Source organism: Cupressus sempervirens, chromosome 3 (assembly GCF_028749045.1).
Source record: "Cupressus sempervirens isolate cs-2001-9-10 chromosome 3, ASM2874904v1, whole genome shotgun sequence".
In the NCBI taxonomy this organism is placed as follows: Eukaryota; Viridiplantae; Streptophyta; class Pinopsida; order Cupressales; family Cupressaceae; genus Cupressus; species Cupressus sempervirens.
The window spans coordinates 658,125,517-658,143,674 of NC_143120.1; the positions used below are offsets into that span (position 1 = coordinate 658,125,517).

General features: G+C 40.1%; 2 protein-coding genes across 3 annotated transcripts in view; one reads left to right on the forward strand and one right to left on the reverse strand.

Annotated features, from left to right (window-relative positions):
• MED8 (mediator subunit 8) overlaps positions 1-18,158 on the reverse strand; it is a 280,806-nt gene that overhangs the window by 210,442 nt on the left and 52,206 nt on the right. The window lies entirely within an intron of this gene.
• LOC149568425 (uncharacterized) lies at positions 2,539-10,772 on the forward strand. The gene is made up of 9 exons (XM_089823408.1): positions 2,539-2,641; positions 2,750-2,914; positions 3,104-3,752; positions 3,875-4,107; positions 4,225-4,377; positions 4,463-4,863; positions 4,968-5,373; positions 5,509-5,650; positions 10,547-10,772. The coding sequence occupies exons 3-9, from the start codon at positions 3,136-3,138 to the stop codon at positions 10,770-10,772; spliced, it is 2,178 nt and encodes a 725-aa protein (XP_089679534.1). The 5' UTR covers positions 2,539-2,641; positions 2,750-2,914; positions 3,104-3,135.

Sequence of the window (18,158 nt, forward strand, 5' to 3'; positions counted from 1 at the left end):
TAGCCCTTGATCTTGAATCGATTTTGGCCCTTCGTTGTAATGAAACTTTATAAAAGCCCAAGGCCTTCTCATTTGTAATTCATTGGCTTAGAGTTTAAGAGGTGAGAGTGGGGAGCCACGGTAGAGTAGGATAGCTAAAAGAAAGATTTGATTAAATTGATGCTATCATGCTTTCAAAGTAATGGATGGTTCAAAGTTAGTTGTTCATGGTGAATTATTTGTTATTGCTTTGGAGTGTTGCATGGTTTTCTGAATCTTTCACTTGGAGCAGATTTATTTTCATGTTGAAGTAGTTTAGTTAAATGGAAGTTGTTGTGGATGTTTACTTGTTTGACTCGAACAAATCTAGGCCACCAGCCTCTTGCTGATGGTAAGGGTGCCTTTTGTGGTTAACCAATGATTGAATGCACATTTGATATTCAATCTTTAGTTTGCATCCATTTGATGGGATTGGAGCGGAGATATCGATTTGAAAACCATTCGAGTGTTCCTTAGAAGCTTGCACTAGGTGGTTGGAGCCACTGGTGAGATTACATCTAGTAAAGTCCAAGTCATCCATGATTCATTGCATTCAAAATTAGAAGTAGAAGTAAATTTGTAGTAAGTTTAAGTTGGAGTTGAAGGGGAAAATTTGGAAAATCAAACTACATTTTATTTGCACATTGTGAAGCAACATCTTTATGAGTGCAAGAATTGATACCCATTGAATGAATAGCGTAAGTTCCTTTGTGATAACACGCATATCACATCATAAAACTGAGTGAAGTCCACGATTAAGAAGGAACCTATTACAATAATAGATAAGTCTTCTATTATTAGTTAATGGTTATCTATTGTAAATATCTAGTTTGCTTTAGTTTGCGTTCGTTTTTTGCTTTCTCTAGAATAGAATGTTTCTATTCTTTACAGTCATTTCCTAAGGAAACCAATGTTCATGCTTTTGTATTAATTGAATGTCTGGTCTCTATTACTAATAAGCAAGTATTTACCAATTACTTCCGTAATATGGTATCAAAGCCAATACTTCAAATTTTTTGGAAAAATTTAAAATTTCTTTTGAAATTTTTTGTTCAAATTTTTTTTAAAATTTATTTCTGAGATTTTTCACATAAACCCGACTAGGGTTTCCATTTTTTTTTTAAGACTTTCATCCGTTCAAATCTTGGAGATTATGCAATTTTTTCGACTAGGGTTTTGGTTCAAAATCTAAAAATTGCAAATTGGAAAATTGCAACTTTGTGCCACGTTTGTTTGGCTCTCTCTGCAAATCAAGACAGGAAACCGCATATTTCCTTTTGCATCTGCCTACATTTGCAAATCGCGACATTTCCATCTGCAAACTAGTGTGATTTTTGGTGGTTTGCCCTCCGCGAATCGCGCAATTTTTTTGCTCAACTTGTGATTGCATCCCATGCGATTTCCTCCAAATCATACCTATAAAAAGGCGTGGTGAATTGGTGTTTGTGTGTGCCGAACTTGGGCGCAGTTTTTGGTGATAGAAGGCAGCTCGCCACTCTACACTTCTCTGGATTTTTACCAAATAAACTCATGCCCTTCAAACAGAGTTTGTCACCTTTCAAATTTGCCTATTTGTTGGAGAATTTCTGCAACGTTTTTTTTTTCAATTTCGCCATTATTTGGAGCTTGTTTTGCTGCTGGATAGGGTTTTGCCCAAAACCTTAATTTTTGCGCTCAAAAAAAAAAATTTGATTATAGATTCTTGGTGGGTTTTTCGAGAGCTCAACTGGGTTGTCATCCATTTTTTCTGGGTGCCTCAATTTTTGAGCTAGCGGATCTAGAAACCGACAGCATATTCCTTCTGGGTTTTTCAAGCTCTCTTCTAGGTCACTCTGATTTTTCTAGGTCTTTCGTATTTTTGCCTCGAAGAACGTGCCTTCACATATTTTCATAGGTTTTTATTGAAAAACGTGCCATGGCATCTCTAACAAACATTATGCTCAAGCATAACTCCAAATTCAATGGTCAAAATTATGGCACCTAGAAGCAACAGATCATCGCAATTTTTGAATATCGTAACACCGATCAACTTCTTCTGGATGTTACAAAACATCTGACTTCTCTGAGTCCTGATCAAGATACATGGGATTTGAATAATCAAGATGCACTAATGCTTCTCAAACTATCCGTTGTTGATGATCAGCTTTCTCAGATTCCATCCAACAAGACAACTACCAAGATCTGAACACATCTCAAAGGTCTTCATGAGACTTCTGACAAAAGTAGAGCCTTCTTTCTGAAAAACACTCTATTTTCTATTATCATAGATGAGTGGACCTCACTCTAGGCACACCTGAATCGGATTTAGGAAATCCGTGATCAGTTACTTGCCATCGGTCGCAAGATGGAGGAAGAGGATATTGTGGTTATCACTCTTCAAAGTTTACTCAAATCCTATGAGCATTTTATCGAGACTCTCGACCAGAGTAACGAGAATCGCCATAAAATCGCCTGAATCAGCGATTCGGCGATTAGATTCAGCAATGGCGATTTTTTTGGAGTCCGAAATCGCCATTGCCGATTTCTTCAAGTGAATCGCCTGAATCGCTGATTCAGGCGATTCAGGCAAAAAATCGCATGAATCGCCTAGAAAAATCGGCAGGAATCGCCCGCGGCCAATAAAGTATAGAGTTGTAAAATTTTAAAAAATTGCTTGATTTTTTTACTTTGTTTTTGACCATTTCTCTTTGTTATAACCCTAAAGGGCCTTCTATTTATTTAACATGAGTAGAAGAGAGGAAAAGTGAGAGAGAAGAAGAGAAAAGAAAAGCCATAGGTTTCTAACCGGCAAGAAGAAAGAGCACAAAAGAGATCAGCAATCCATTTGGGGAGGCCATCAATTGCATTGGGAGCATTAGGGAGCCAATCTCAACACTCCTCAACTCATTTGCAAGAGGTAAGTGCTCTTTTTTTTTTTGCATGTTAGTGTATTATGCATTTTTTGTTAAATTTTTATAGTTTTCAAGATTTTTAGTTTAGATCTTTAATGTTCTTTATTTTTACTAAGTTGCAAACTAGGGTTTGTTGTTTTGTAGCTTTTATTAGCTTCAAACTTTGATATTTTACATATAAATTTTTATTGCAGCAGCCTTTGCTTTCATTTTTTGCAAATTCGCAATGGGTAGAAAAGATGAATGTTGGAAATATAACGAAGAGTTTCCTGGAAGAACCAAATATCAAACAAAATGTATTTTTTGTAAAGAAAAAATAACTTCTGGGGGTATTTATAGATTGAAATACCACATTGCTGCTATACCTGGACACGATGTTACAATTTGCACTCACCAAACTCCTGAGGCAAAACGCACTTGCTTAATGGCATTAGAAAAAATTGAAAAAGACAAAGCCAATAGGAAAATGCAACTTGAAGGGTTAAGAGGTATTGGCTCCCATGTTCCCGCATCCGCATCTGCAGCCGCATCCACATCTGCATCTGCATCAGCTTCTGCATCTGTAGGTTGTGTTGGAGAGGGTTCTTCTAGGCCTCCTTTTTATCCTAGTTCTTCTGCTCGTGCTGGTGCTAGTCGGTCACATACTGAGACAGAGTCCCACACCAACCTATTGCAGCCTAGAGTGCGGAAAAATAGAATGGATAGTTACTTTGTGCCCTGCACTACTCCTGGTTCCCAACCCACGCTTGAGGGCATGGGTTTGAACAAGGAAATTCATGATGCTGCCAGAAAGGAGATATGCAAATTTTGGTACTTTTGCAACATTCCATTTATTGCAGCCAGGTAATTGATTCTTTTTTCGTTGTTTTCTTTAAAGTTAAAATTAAAAGTAAAAGTAAAACTTTAATTATATTTACTTGTTTTATAATTTGAGTCTTTGACATCTAAATTTTTATTTGTGACAGGGCTCCTTATTGGCAGAACATGATAGACGCGGTTGCTATTTGTGGTCCGGGGTTTAAAGCCCCAATTGAGGCTGAGTTGAGCGGATACCTCTTGGATGAGATGGTAGAGGACATGAGGGCTGAGCTCGAGGAGAACCGAAAGGAGTGGATTGCAAAGGGTTGCACCATCATGACTGATGGTTGGACAGATAGGAGGAATAGAACACTCCTCAATTTTCTTGTATCCTGTGGAGGTAATTGATCATTCTACTTTCCTACATACATAATTGTAAATTTTGATTTGTTGAATGCTAATTTGTTGATGATCCATTTAATTTTAATATTCTAATTCGTTGTTTTGTTACTTGTAGGATATACCATGTTCATCAAATCCATTGATGCTTCCGCACATGTAAAAAATGCCACATACTTATGTGAGGCTATTGAGGAAGTCATAGCAGAGGTGGGAGAACAAAATGTGATCCAGGTGGTGACGGATAATGCAGCAAGTTATGTTGCTGCAGGTAAACTTTTAACTTTTCAAGTTTTGAAAATAAATTTATTTGAATTTTGAAATTTGAATTTCTAATTGACTTAAAATTGTTGTAGGTAAACTTTTGATGGAGAGGCACCCCACCATATTTTGGTCCCCTTGTGCGGCACATTGCATTGACCTCATGTTGGAGGAAATTGGCAAACTTGAGTTTGTCAAGTCATGTGTGGAAAGGGCAAAAAACATATGCAAATTCATTTATAATCATTCATTTGTCCTTAGCACAATGAGGAAGTACACAGAAGGAAAAGAGTTAGCTCGCCCAGGTATCACGAGGTTTGCCTCGAATTTCATCACCTTGCAGTCCTTGTTGACATCAAGGGATGAATTGAGGAGCATGTTTGTTGGGCGGGAGTGGATTTCCTCTTCCTATGCTACGACCACTGTAGGGATAGATGTGGCGGATTGCATATTTGATGAGGATGGTTTTTGGAAACCCGCTAGAGAAATCCTGCAGGTAAATTTATTGCAATTTAACATTTAGTATTTTACTTTTACTTTAAGTTATATTATTTTATATTTAAGTTTTGACTCAAGTTTTTTGTTTTACTTTATATGTAGGTCACTGAGCCCCTTGTAGCTTTGCTACGAACTGCTGATGGGGAGAAGCCCTCTATGGGCTACATTTATGAGGGCATGGATAGGGCCAAGGAGGCCATCAGAGCCCAATATGCAGGAGTGCAGGAGAGGTATGGCCCTATTTGGGACATCATCGATAGGAGATGGCAGAATCAGCTCCATCGACCCATCCATGCAGCAGCTTACTTTCTGAATCCGGCATATCATTTCCGTCCTAAGTTCAAGGCAGATGCGGAGGTTCTCACTGGCTTATACACAGTGATTCAGAGGTTGAGTAGCGATGAAGATAGCGCTGCTGCGATTGTTGAGCTAGACCAGTTCAACAATAAAGAGGGGCCACTTTTCTCTAGCAGGATGGCCATAAATGCTCAGACAACACTACAGCCAGGTAAAAATTAAATAATATATTCAATGTTCATGAATCTAGATTCTAATCTTAAAGTTGATTATGTAATTTTAGAGTTAACTTGTAATTTGTAAATGAGACTAATTGTTTCTATTTTCAATTTTTCCTTTATTGCAGATAGATGGTGGCAAATGTTTGGGGCCACAACCCCAAAACTTCAAAAAATTGCCATTCGTATTCTGAGTCAGCCAAGCAGCGCTTCTGGATGTCAGCGCAATTGGTCCATGTTCAAGCACATCCATTCGAAGAGGAGAAACAGGTTGACAGTGCAGAAGTTGAATGATATTGTCTTTGTTCATTACAACCTCCGTCTTAGGATCAGACAGATTTTGGGCACTGACTCCTCTCCGATCATTCTAGAGGAGATTGATCCAGAATCAGAGTGGCTCACAGAGGTTGTGGATCCAGTCTTCACTGAGGAAGACCGTGTGTGGGTTGACCAGGTGGATATAGAGGCTGAGGCAGCTAGAGCACGTTCTTCAGGCATTGGTAGACGCACACGTGCACGCACAGGCACAGGCCCTAGCGACGTTCATGAGCCCATCTTACATGCGGGAGATATAGCTCGGCAGTCCTCTAGGACCTACATTAGACGCCTTGCTACTAGGCAGACTGGATACTCAGAGGCTGAGGCTGAGGCTGCAGCCGAGCTTCAGGATGATGTTGAGGATGATGATGATGACTATGAGTCTGAGGCTTGAGCTGGAGCCTTGTTTTTATATTTTGTTTACAGATATTGATACTGAATCATTGATAGACATATGTTTCAAACTTTCATGGATCTTCATCTTAGATTCTTACATACATTTATGATTTGATGTCTTATGGATCATCTTACATACATTCTATGATTTAAATCATTGTGATCATTTGATTTCTATTTACTTCAGCTAGCCTACAATTTACATTTTAGATAACATAGTTACATATGTGATGGATTTTATGTTCCATGTTTATGTATGTTAAGTTTTAACTTCTATTTGATGATGTTATAGTGTGTTTAAGTTATATTCAATAAAGGGTGCATGAAATAAGTTTTAAATTGTTAAAATCTTTAAATTTAAAGGGTTTTTTCAAATTTGCCGATTCATTGCCGATTCATTGCCGATTCATTGCCGATTCACGATTCGATTCGGCCTTGCAGATTCCGATCCGATTCCAATTCTTGTTACTTTGCTCTCGACATCACATCTTCTAGTGTTGATTTGAAGTTCACTGATCTCCCCACCCTGTTGCTTCAACAAGATTGGTGAAAACAACAGTTTGGTAATAGCTCCAGTTCCACCTCCACAGAGCAAGCCTTTACTACAAAATCCTTTCAAAACAATAAAGGCAAGTTTCAGCAGCCATCTCAGCAGAAGTCTTTTGCTACAGCATCAGATGGTTCTCTAAATAAGAACATTCAATGGAACTAGTGCCACAAGTTTGGACACATGACGGTTGAATGTCGGAAACGCTTAGCTGCACAATCTAAGCATCAGGTCGCAACCCAAAGCGAATAGTGCAAAGCACACTGAGCAAGCGGAATCTGCCTTTTACGCCTTCATGGCTAAAAGACCTACAGATCATGTGAAATCGTCTGCTTGGTACATTGATTCAGGTGCCTCTCGTCATTTCACTCACCGCAGAGACTAGTTTATTGACTACCAACCTTATTCAAACTCTGTTATTTTTGGTGGTGGAGAAGAGTACACGGTTGTCGATAAAGGCAACATTCAGATTCAGTCTGTTGGGAGGAATCTCATATTCCTTGATGTGTACCACGTTTCAGTGATGGAACTAAATCTCCTCTCTGTCAGTCAATTGCTACAACATTCTCCACACTTGGCAGTCACCTTCAGTTCACATCAGTGCACCATTACTGATAGGGCAACTAAGTCTACTGTTGTAGTGGGTCTTGAGGATCATGGTCTTTTCAAACTTACTGATTCTAATGATTCTCAGGACTTATCTATGGCTACTCGACGGTCTTCTGTTAGCACACTTCGGCATCAATGATATGGGCACTTAAATGTGCATTATCTCTTATAGCTTGCTCGGGATGAGCTTGTTCTTAGATTGCCAGAGTTTCAAACTCAACAGCTTGGAGTTTGTGACGCATTCCAAGCTGGGGAACAACACTGCACACCTTTTACAAGTGGCGACTCATGGCGAGCTTCTCAAGTACTTCAGCTTGTACATGCCGATATCTATGGCCCTATGGCCACTCCTTTTGTTCTTGGGTCCAGGTATTTTCTATTGTTTGTTGATGATTTCAGTAGAAAAATGTGGCTATATTTCCTTAAAAAGAAATCAGATGCATTTCCTATATTTCAAAAGTTTAAACCTTTAGTTGAAAAAGAGTCGGGGAAATCTGTCATTACTCTTAGATCAGACAATGGGGGAGAATTTTGTTCTAATGTTTTCTCCAACTTCTTGGATACACATGGCATCAAACGCTAGTTAACCACACCCCACACGCCACAACAAAACAGTGTAGTTGAACATCGGAACAGGACAATCACCCAGATGGCTCGTTCCATGCTCAAACACAGACATGTTCTGAAGCAGTTTTGGGCAGAAGCAGTTAACACTACAGTTTATCTATTAAACCGGTCACCCACAGTGGCAGTCAAAGGTAGAACTCCAAAAGAGTCATGATCAAGTCGCAAGCCCAGAATCAGTCACCGAAAGGTTTTTGGCTCCCTTGCTTTTGATTGGATTGGATCCCTAATGCTTCACGCACCGAGTTGGATGCCAAGAGTTAGAAACTCATGCTTGCTGGATATAGCAGTCTTCACAAAGCCTACCGCCTAATTGATGTTGAGACATCTCGTTTCATCTACAGTCAAGATGTAGTCTTTGATGAGCAGCGAGGACCATTCATGCATGTTTCTCCTGTTCTTGATCCAGTAGACCAGCCTATGATGGCTCATGATTTGGGAGTTCGGCTTCCATTAGGTCCACCTAATGGGAGGGCTCCAGTAGTTCTTGTAGCTCCAGTTATACCAATGATACTTGTATAGACACCTCCAGTTTCTCCTGCAGGATCACCTCGCTTTGTAGATCCTTCAACTGAGTTTGATCTAGATTCTTCTGATGAGGATCTTGCTGATCAAACATCTCCTAGTACTTGATCATTCCCCTATCTGGCCTAAGTGGTGGGCTAAGACAATTGCTGATCTTTGTGATGATGAGCTCATTGATGGAAGAACTACTTGAAAAAAAAAAAAAAAAACTACAGATTCTGTTAACTTTGCTCTCATGGCCAACATTCATAGTGCGTTTAAACCTAAAACATATTCTGAGGCTAAAGGAATTCCAGAGTGGGAACAAGCCATGACATCTGAACACCAGAGCCTACTGAAGAACAACACTTGGGTCCTTTCTGATCTTCCACAGAAACCCATTGGCTGCAAATGGGTCTGCAAAATCAAATACAAATTGGAAGGTACTTTGGATAAGTACAAAGCTCATTTAATGGCAAAGGGCTTTTATCAGTGACAAGGCATTGATTATGAGGAGACCTTTGCTCCTACTACAAAGATGAGCACCATCAGATTTGTCCTAGCCATGGCAACACAGTTTGGCTGGAAGGTCCATCAGATGGACGTCGAGTGCTTTTCCTGAATGGTGATCTCCATGAAGAAGTCTACATGATGTAGCCTCCTAGTTTCAAGGATCCTAGTAAAAACCATCAGGTTCTCAAAATGGTAAAAGCTCTCTATGGCTTGAAGCAAGCCCCTCGGGCATGGTACATAAAATTTGATAAGTACATCAGTGATCGAGGCTTCAAAAGGAGTTCTTCAAACTCAAATCTGTACATTAAGACTACTGCCAGTGACATCATCCTTTTGGTTATTTATGTGGATGATTTGATCATCATTGGCAGTTCAGCATCTTTGATTCAGGGAATCAAACAAAATTTATGCCAGTCTTTTGATATGACTGACCTTGGGCTCATGTATTATTGCCTAGATGTTGAAGTTTGGTAACAGTCTTCTGGTATATTCATCTCTTAGTCCAAATATGCCAAGGCCCTGTTAGACAAATTCCGTATGCAGAATTGCAAACCTGTATCTACACCTATGGAGAAAGATCTCAAGTTATCAGCAAAATCAGATTCTCCTTCCATTGATGATACTACATACAGGCAACTAGTAAGCAGCCTCATCTAGCTCTCTGCTACTAGGCCTAATATCAGCTTCACAGTAAGCTATATTTCATGCTTTATGACAGCTCCTAAGGTTGATCATTGGATGGCAGCAAAGTGTGTCCTTCATTATGTGAAGGGCACTTCATATTATTGGCTTCTGTACTCTCGAAGTTCTAATCCTAAACTCAATGGGTTCACAGATTCAAATTGGGCAAGCCCTGTTGATGATAAAAAGTCAACGTCTGGATCTGTGTTCAGTTTGGGATCCGGTGCAGTCACATGGACCAGTAAGAAGCAATAGGCAGATTCTCTCTCCTCTACAGAGGTCAAATACAAAGAGACTATTAAGGCAGGATGTGAAGCTATTCAGCTTCGTCGAATGCTTGGGGATATGCAGATTTCACCAACAAGACCGACTACTCTGTTTGTGTATAACTAAGGCATTATCAAGTTAGCACGAAATCCAGTCTTCCATGAACAAACCAAGCATGTGGATGTTCACTGTCATTACATACAACAGCTAGTTGAAGATGGGTCTATAGATTTGCAATATGTTCCTACCACAGATCAAACTGCAGACATTCTCACCAAGCCTCTTGGTCCTAATTAGTTTGTCAAATTCAGAGGACAGCTTGGTGTTTTAGATAGATTAACCATTACGGGAGGGTATTAGTATTACAATAATAGATAATTCGTCTATTATCAATTAAGGGTTATCTATTATAAATATCTAGTTAGCTTTAGTTTGCTTTCGTTTTTTGCTTTCTCTAGAATAGAATGTTTTTATTCTTTACGATCGTTTCCTAAGGAACCATCATTTCATTCTTTTATATAAATTGACCGTCTGGCCTCTGTTAATAATAAGCAAGTATTTACCAATTACTTCCGTAATAGAACCTTGAAGTCATTTAATGATCTTACTTTGCAAGCTTAGCATGAAAGATGACCTTATATAAAGAGAGGGTCGCATGTTTGGTGTTTCTCGTTGAAACATTAACTATTTGATTCTACATATTGTAGTGGAACAAAACTCAAATCTACAAGCCGAAGAGTAGATGTGCCAACAACAGATGGAGGAGTAATAGTTGGAGCTAGACGTAGAAAAGGATCTACAACAGGATCCATATTAGCATCATTCAGAGAAAATTCAGGTAGTGCATCATCAAATTCAGTTTGTACACCATCCCTCCCATCGAGTGGACCTAATGGAAGACAGACTCCCAAACTAGAGGCCTTCCAAGGTTGATCCTCAAAATTATATTCAGGTGAGGAAGCGAGAAATGGTCTTCATTCTTATCAAAGACAACATCTCGACTCGAGATAATACAATCAGCAACTACATCAATCAATCAATAAGCCTTATGGTTGTCACTAATCCTATAAACATAGATTTTTGACTCCTAGAATCCAACTTTGAGCTCTAAGCATTTGGAATTCATACATATGCTAAAGAGCCAAATACTTTCAAATAGTTGATTCTAGATTTGTTACCAGTCTAGGCTGACTCGAGAATCTTCCCCTTAATAGCATGTATGGGAGACCTGCTAAGGAGATAGAATTGCTTCTACCCAACATTTCTCAGGAACATTTGTGTGTTCCATCACAAATTTGGCTATTAATACAATGGTGTGACTGCGACGCTCTACAAAATAATTGAGTTGAGGAGTGCATGGTGTAGTTGACTGACATTTTATGCCATGTGTATCATAGAAAGTGGAGAAAGCAGTAGAAGAAAACACCACATCATTATTAGACCTAAGAGATATAATACAACAACCACACTCATTTTCTACTAAGGCCTTAAATTTCTGATATACAATTAACACATCCAATTTTTGTTTAAGAAAGTACACCCACATTTTTCTACCAAAATCATCAACAAAAAGTAACAAATATGTGCATCTAGTAACAAAAGGAGTATTCATTGGAGCACATACATCCCACCATTATTAGACCTAAGAGATATATTAGAACAACCACACTCATTTACTAAGGCCTTAAATTTTTGAAATACAGTACACACATCTAATTTCTGTTTAAGAAAGTACACCCACATTTTTCTACTGAAATCATAAACAAAAAGTAATAAATATGTGCACCTAGTAACAAAAGGAGTATTCATTGGACCACATACATCCCACCATTATTAGACAGGAGATATAACAAAACAACCACGCTCATTTACTACTCTAAGGCCTTAAATTTCTGAAATACAATTAACACATCTAATTTATGTTTAAGAAAGTACGCCCACATTTTTCTATTGAAAACATCAACAAAAAGTAATAAATGTGTGCACCTAGTGACAAAAGGAGTATTCATTGGAGCACATACATCAGCATGGCCCAACTGTAGTACCTTGGAGGCTCGACATGAGTCCATCGCCCTTGAATGGCATCTTGTGCTGCTTTCCAGCCAGAAAAGCTCCACAAACTCAATTCTAAGCTTGAATTTCAGGTAGGCCAAGTACTAAATCATCCCGAACAAGATGAGCAACATAGTGAATGTTTAGGTGACGATAGCATTGATGCCGAAGATTGTACTGGTTTGAGCAATCTCCTATAACAATGCTGATGACTTCGATAATGATCAGGTGTTAAAATTAAGCCAATACTGGTGTGTCTTGGTAATGGAATTTGTAGTAAAAAGTTTTCAAACTCCTGTTGTCACCACTGAGTTTACTAAACTGTCCACACGTTTTTTTTTTGTCTAGCTATTCTAGTGAGTAACAAGTGACATTACGTCAAACAGTTGCCAACATTCATTTAACCGTCCTTCCCATGGGATTATAATATTCAATTACTGCTAATGTTTACTGCATTAGTACATGGCGTAGTATTTAAATCAAATGCACAACCAGAAAAATGACAGTCAACGTCAATAAGGAGCTTTAACGCAGTCCCAAACTCAAAGACAATCACGTTGGATGTCAACTACCTGAATGATAATCATTCTCACAACTAAACTTCAAACAAATAATACCAAAGAGGAAATTGTTACAGACCCGGCATCTGCTATGAACAACCGCTTCAATCCTTCCCTTGTCGATTCAGCTGTCACGAAAACCTTCTGGATGAGTAACGCCTTGGACTGATGTTTGATGTCACAGAGAAATACTTCAGTATGGAAGCCCGAAATCAAGGATATCCGCCAATCTTTTGCAACCACGTCTGAAGGTAAATCGGACACTCCACAACCCGTAACACTTTCTTTAACAGCTTAACTGGAACTATTTCCTTGTGAGTGAAACCTGCTACTCGTATGTTGAGAGACTGGGCCAACCTGACTGAATAACAACTCCCTTCTTGAACTCCCGTTTCACTGGATACGGGTTACCTCCAGCATCAATGAAAGCCAATATCCGGCTACGAACTGAGGAAAAATCCGTGGTCGCACCCGCTTAAGAAGAACCACGTACAGGAGACAAGCGTTGCACCAAACTTCTGCCCTTCACGTTAAATTCGACCACCTGTTTGTGCTTTGGGGAGCCACCCTGCAGACGCGCTAAACTAGCAGATTTCCTTCAACCGCTAGAGAACTACCCGCCGTAGGAAAGATAAACATGCACTTGTTCTACACTTTTCTGTACCAAAACAGTAATGACTTAGACTAATAAACTTACTTCTCGGTTAAGCTGCAACCTGCATGCCGAGCCTCCCACCTACAATATGAGTCACTACTGTTAAACAATTACGCTCCCTCAACATTTTAAATTTCAACCGAATCTCCTGGAGACTGCACACCGTAATTTCATATTGCAAAGTTGGCAAGGTACTGGGGCTACGTCCAGAGTCTGCCAAAACTCTTAAGGGTTTTCGTCCTTAAGAAGACCCAGTCACATTCAAGCAACCAGTTGGTTTAAAGCATTTAATATCAATATTCTTCTTGTGTTAATCCCAATGCAAACTCATACATTTATAGCCTCAGAATGAGGGAAGAGTACCACGTGCAAAGAATGTGGGATGAAAAGTCATTTTCGTCATGTAGTCACTTAAAGCTATTTATAAAGTAAATAACTTTAAAACATTAAAGTGACTTAACTCTGTGCCTTTAATAATATCCTGGAATATGTTAAATTAAATTCTCCTTTTTGTGACTGGATAGCATCCTGCCTGAAGTCGATATTAATCTATCCGGATGTGGAGATAGATTAACTATGTCGCCCAGAACTAAAATAGAGAAGGGGACATGACAGTCCTCCCTTCCTGCGATTGCTTGCCCTCAAGCAATCTCAATGCTGGGTGCTGCAATATGGACTCGCCTTCCCAAGTGGCATCCTCATAAGGCAAGTCTTTCCATCTGATCAAATATTCTCTGACAGTCCTGTTGCGTAGCTTCCTCTCCCTGGACTCAATCACCTCCTCAGGTACCAAAACGAGTTTACCCACTTCATCCAGTGGAGGTAAACTCTCTGATGGCACAATCTGCTAACCCACTGCCTTCTTGAGGCACGAGACGTGAAAGACGTTATGGATCCAGCTGTCATCAGGTAACTCCAGCTCATACGCGACCTCCCCTATCCTCCTGGTGATACAATAAGGTCCATAAAATCTAGACTTAAGTTTCTCGGCCCCGCTTTTCTTCAATGAGCTCTGTCTATAAGGCTATAGCCGAAGAAAAACTCTATCTCCAACCGCAAAACTCCGCTCTGTGCGATGTCGGTCAGCGTACAACTTCTGCTGATTCTGCGCCTGCTGAATATTATCCCTAAGAGATCTAAGGATATCCTGCTGCTCCTCAATCCAATCTTTAGCTAATGGCGCTCTACTATCTAACAAAGCCAAATCAATAAAGGAAGGAGGCTCATAGCCGTAGAGTGCACAAAAAGGAGTCATCCGAATAGACATATGATAGATGAGTTATAACAGTACTCCCCCAAGTACAGCCACTTGACCCACGCTCTCTACTGACCTGCAATGCAGTTCCTCAAGTAACCTTCTACCCACTTGTTCACTATCTCGGTCTGGCCATCAGTCTGGGGATGATAACTTGTGCTAGGAGTCAATTTTGTACCAGTCAACCTGAAAATCTACTGCCAAAAGGTACTAAGAAATCTACTGTCTCTATCACTTACAATGGTTTTAGGTAATCCATGGAGTCTAAAAATCTCTCGGAAAAACAATTCGGCTACCTGGGAAGCCGACCAATCTGCAGATATCGCGAAGAAATGCGAGTACTTGGTTAACCTGTCCACCACTATAAAGATGCAATCCCTGCCTTGGACCCTCGGCAACCTGGTGATGAAATCCATAGAAAGGCTCTCCCATCTCTGAGCTGGAATGGGGAGGGGCTGAAGTAATCCTGCTGGAAAACCCTGTTCAGACTTGTTGTGCTGACAAGTCTGACACTCTCTAATATGCTGTAACACATCATCCTTAAGCCCCTTCCAAGAGAATCTCTCTCTAATCTGCCTGTAAGTTTTGAAAAACCCAGGGTGCCCTGCTGTCGGTGTATCATGTGTGGCACGCATAATGTCTTTCTTAAGTTTAGAATTGGGTACTAGGTAGATTCTGTTCTTATAGTATATAATATCATTCAATACCTTGTACCGTTCATCCAGAAGTATGCCATCCAAAATCTGGCATGCATGTGCATTTTTGGAATACTCCACTAGAAGCTGTGATCTCCAATCCGCTGAAATTTCAGAAATGATGTAGCAATCCAATACTGGGGGTCTACGAGATAGAGCATCAGCAACAACATTATTTTTCCACTTCACATATTCAATGTCAAAATCATATGCTTGTATCTTGCTGACCCATTTCTGTTGTCTTTCATTAAGTTCCTTCTATTCTAGGAAGTAACATAAGCTATTATGATCAGTTTTAACTGTAAATTTACTTCCTACCAAGTACTGTCTGAATTTTGCTAACACATGCATTATGGCCAGCATCTCCTTATCATATGTGGAATATAATACCTCGCTGCCCTGCAGTTTTCTGCTCTCAAAAGCAATAGGGTGACGGTCCTGCATCAAAACAACCCCTATTCCGCTTCCCGATGCATCACATTCTAAAACAAAGGGCTTAGAGAAATCAGGTAGTGCTAGCACTGGGCATGAACTCATCACCTGTTTCAGCTTATCAAATGCTACCACGGCGTCCTCTGTCCAAGGAAAATTCCCTTTCCGTGTCAAATCAATGAGGGGTGCAGCTACCTGTGAAAAACCCTTGGCAAACCGCCGATAGTAGGAACATAGACGAAGGAAACCCCGCAATTCTGAAACATCCTTCGGTGGTGGCCAATCCAAAATTGCTCTGATTTTCTCCTGGTGCACCTTAACTCCTTCAGCTCCAATTATATGACCCAAGTAAAGAATCTCAGTCAACCCAAATTCGCACTTAGATTCTTTTGCGAATAAAAAGTTCTTCGCTAAGATACTAAGAACCTCATCCAGATGCTGTAAATGTTCCTCCCAATTTCTGCTGTAAATTAATATGTCATCAAAGAATACCAAAACACACTTCTTTAACTGTTTTTTAAAAATATGGTTCATGCAAGACTGGAAAGTGGCTGGTGCGTTAGTGAGCCCAAATGGCATCACCAAGAACTCATAATGTCCATAATGGCATCTGAAGGCTGTCTTATGCACATCTTCTTTTCGGACCCGTATCTGATGGTACCCTGAACGAAGATCTATCTTAAAGAAATAAATTGCCCCATGAAGCTCATCCAACAACTCATCAATGCGGGGAATTGGGTACCTGTTCTTGATAGTTCTCCTATTCAATGCACGGTAATCTATGCACATTCGAAGGGTGCCATCCTTCTTCTTAACTAACACTACCGAGGATGCAAAGGGACTCGAGCTGGGCCTGATATGCCCCATATTCAAAAGTTCCTTTCTTCTCTATTTCCTCCTTGTAATGCTTGGGATGACGATAAGGTGTAGTGATAACAGGTTTAGCTCCCTCCTCAAGCTCAATAATATGCTCAAATCCCCTATCTGGAGGAACCCCAAGAGGAACATCCTCAAATTCTCTCCTGTGCTTATCTATAACTGATTGTATGTCACAATGATAACGCTGGCCTGTAACCTGTGTCTCCTTGGACGAGATGAAATACTGAGTAGCCCACACTATATCCTCATGTCTTAAAATAGCCTCCATCCTGTGAGCGGAAATCACCCTAGGACTACTATCAGGAATAGCTCTAAGGATCACAAATCTATGATCCTGTAAAAACTCCAACTGCATAGTCTCATGATCAAATGTATACCGACGGAGAGTACTCAACCATTGTCTTCCCAAAATAGCATGGAGTCCATCCAGATCAACCACATAGAAATCAGCCTCTAAAAGGTAACCATCAAACTGAATCTGGAGCCCTGCTACCTTCTCTGTGCACCTCAAAACTTCTCCACCAACTACCTTAACATCAAACTCAGGTATGGGCAATGTCCGTAATCCCCTCCTAGATACCATTTGTGTATTGATAAAATTATGTGAGGCTCCTGTATCTAAAAGGCAAATAATACGCTGGCCTCTGACAACTCCCTTCACCCTGAAAGGATGATATGCTGGATCACTCGAAAGGGTAGCTAAAACTGGACGCTGTTCAGTACGGGTTTGTTTCTTCTTATCTTTATCAGACTGCCCTTCAACTTCCTTCTCCTCCTCACTGTCCCCATTGATATCCTCTTCCTGTGGCTTTTCCACCTCTTCCTCCTCCTCAGAATGGACCTCAACGTAATGGATTTTGCCTTTTCCCAAGCATCTGTGATTAGGAGTCCAAGGCTCCCTGCAAGTAAAACATAACTTCTTCCTCCTTAATTCATTGCGTGTCTCAAAATCCAATCTGGGGGTGTCTGTCTTTTGCTGTTTTTTATTTCCCTTATAAGAAGTGGATCCCTTATAGGATTTCTTAGGAGGTTGTGACAATGAGGTAGGTGTGTCCAAATCGTGAGCAATCTTAATGGCGTCATCCAAAGTGTTTGGTTTTAGGACCTTGACCAAACCTCTAAATCTGTCCTATAATCCTTCAGTGAATAACATCACCTTGCGCTGCTCGGACATATCCGGTACCATCACTGATATCTGCTGAAACTCATCTATATAGTGATCCAAAGTCCAGCTCTGCCGTAACTAGGCCAAATCCCTGTAGTAGACCTTGATATCTTTCCTGTCAAAACGGTTAATCAGCTTTGAGCTGAAAACCTCTTATGAAGTGATGAGTCCGTGATCCTGGGTAACAAGTCCATGATGCCACCAATCATAAGCTGCCCCCTCAAGATGCATAGTCGCAAATTTGATAGCTTCTGTTTCTATCATGGGCTTGAGTGTTAGGTAGGTGTCTAATTTATGAATCCAAGCTCTGGCTGTAGTTTTACTGCTGCCATCAAAAGTGGGAAGTGTTAATTTGTTCATGGCATGTTTAAGATCCCTGTTTTGCATCCTGGGCCTTCTATCATGTTGAGGTCTCTCAGCTTCCCTTTTTTGGTTCATATATTGATTAAAAGTCAAATTTTGCTTGATTGGGTCTGGAAGTACATCCCACTCATCATATATAGCTATAATATTATCAGGTAACAAGGCTGGAGTTGCAGGTCGAGCCACTTCTTCCTCAGCATTATTTCCCACAAAAACAAGCATCAAGGGTCTATCTATATTCCGAGTTTGAGTTCTTGCTATAC

Excerpts from the sequence above, each read along its gene's own strand:
- LOC149568425 (XM_089823408.1), top strand. The coding sequence starts at position 3,136 with ATGGGTAGAAAAGATGAATGTTGGAAATATAACGAAGAGTTTCCTGGA. Across the intron at positions 4,378-4,462 it reads AGCAAGTTATGTTGCTGCAG|GTAAACTTTTGATGGAGAGG; the intron begins GTAAACTTTTAA and ends AAATTGTTGTAG. Across the intron at positions 4,864-4,967 it reads CCGCTAGAGAAATCCTGCAG|GTCACTGAGCCCCTTGTAGC; the intron begins GTAAATTTATTG and ends CTTTATATGTAG.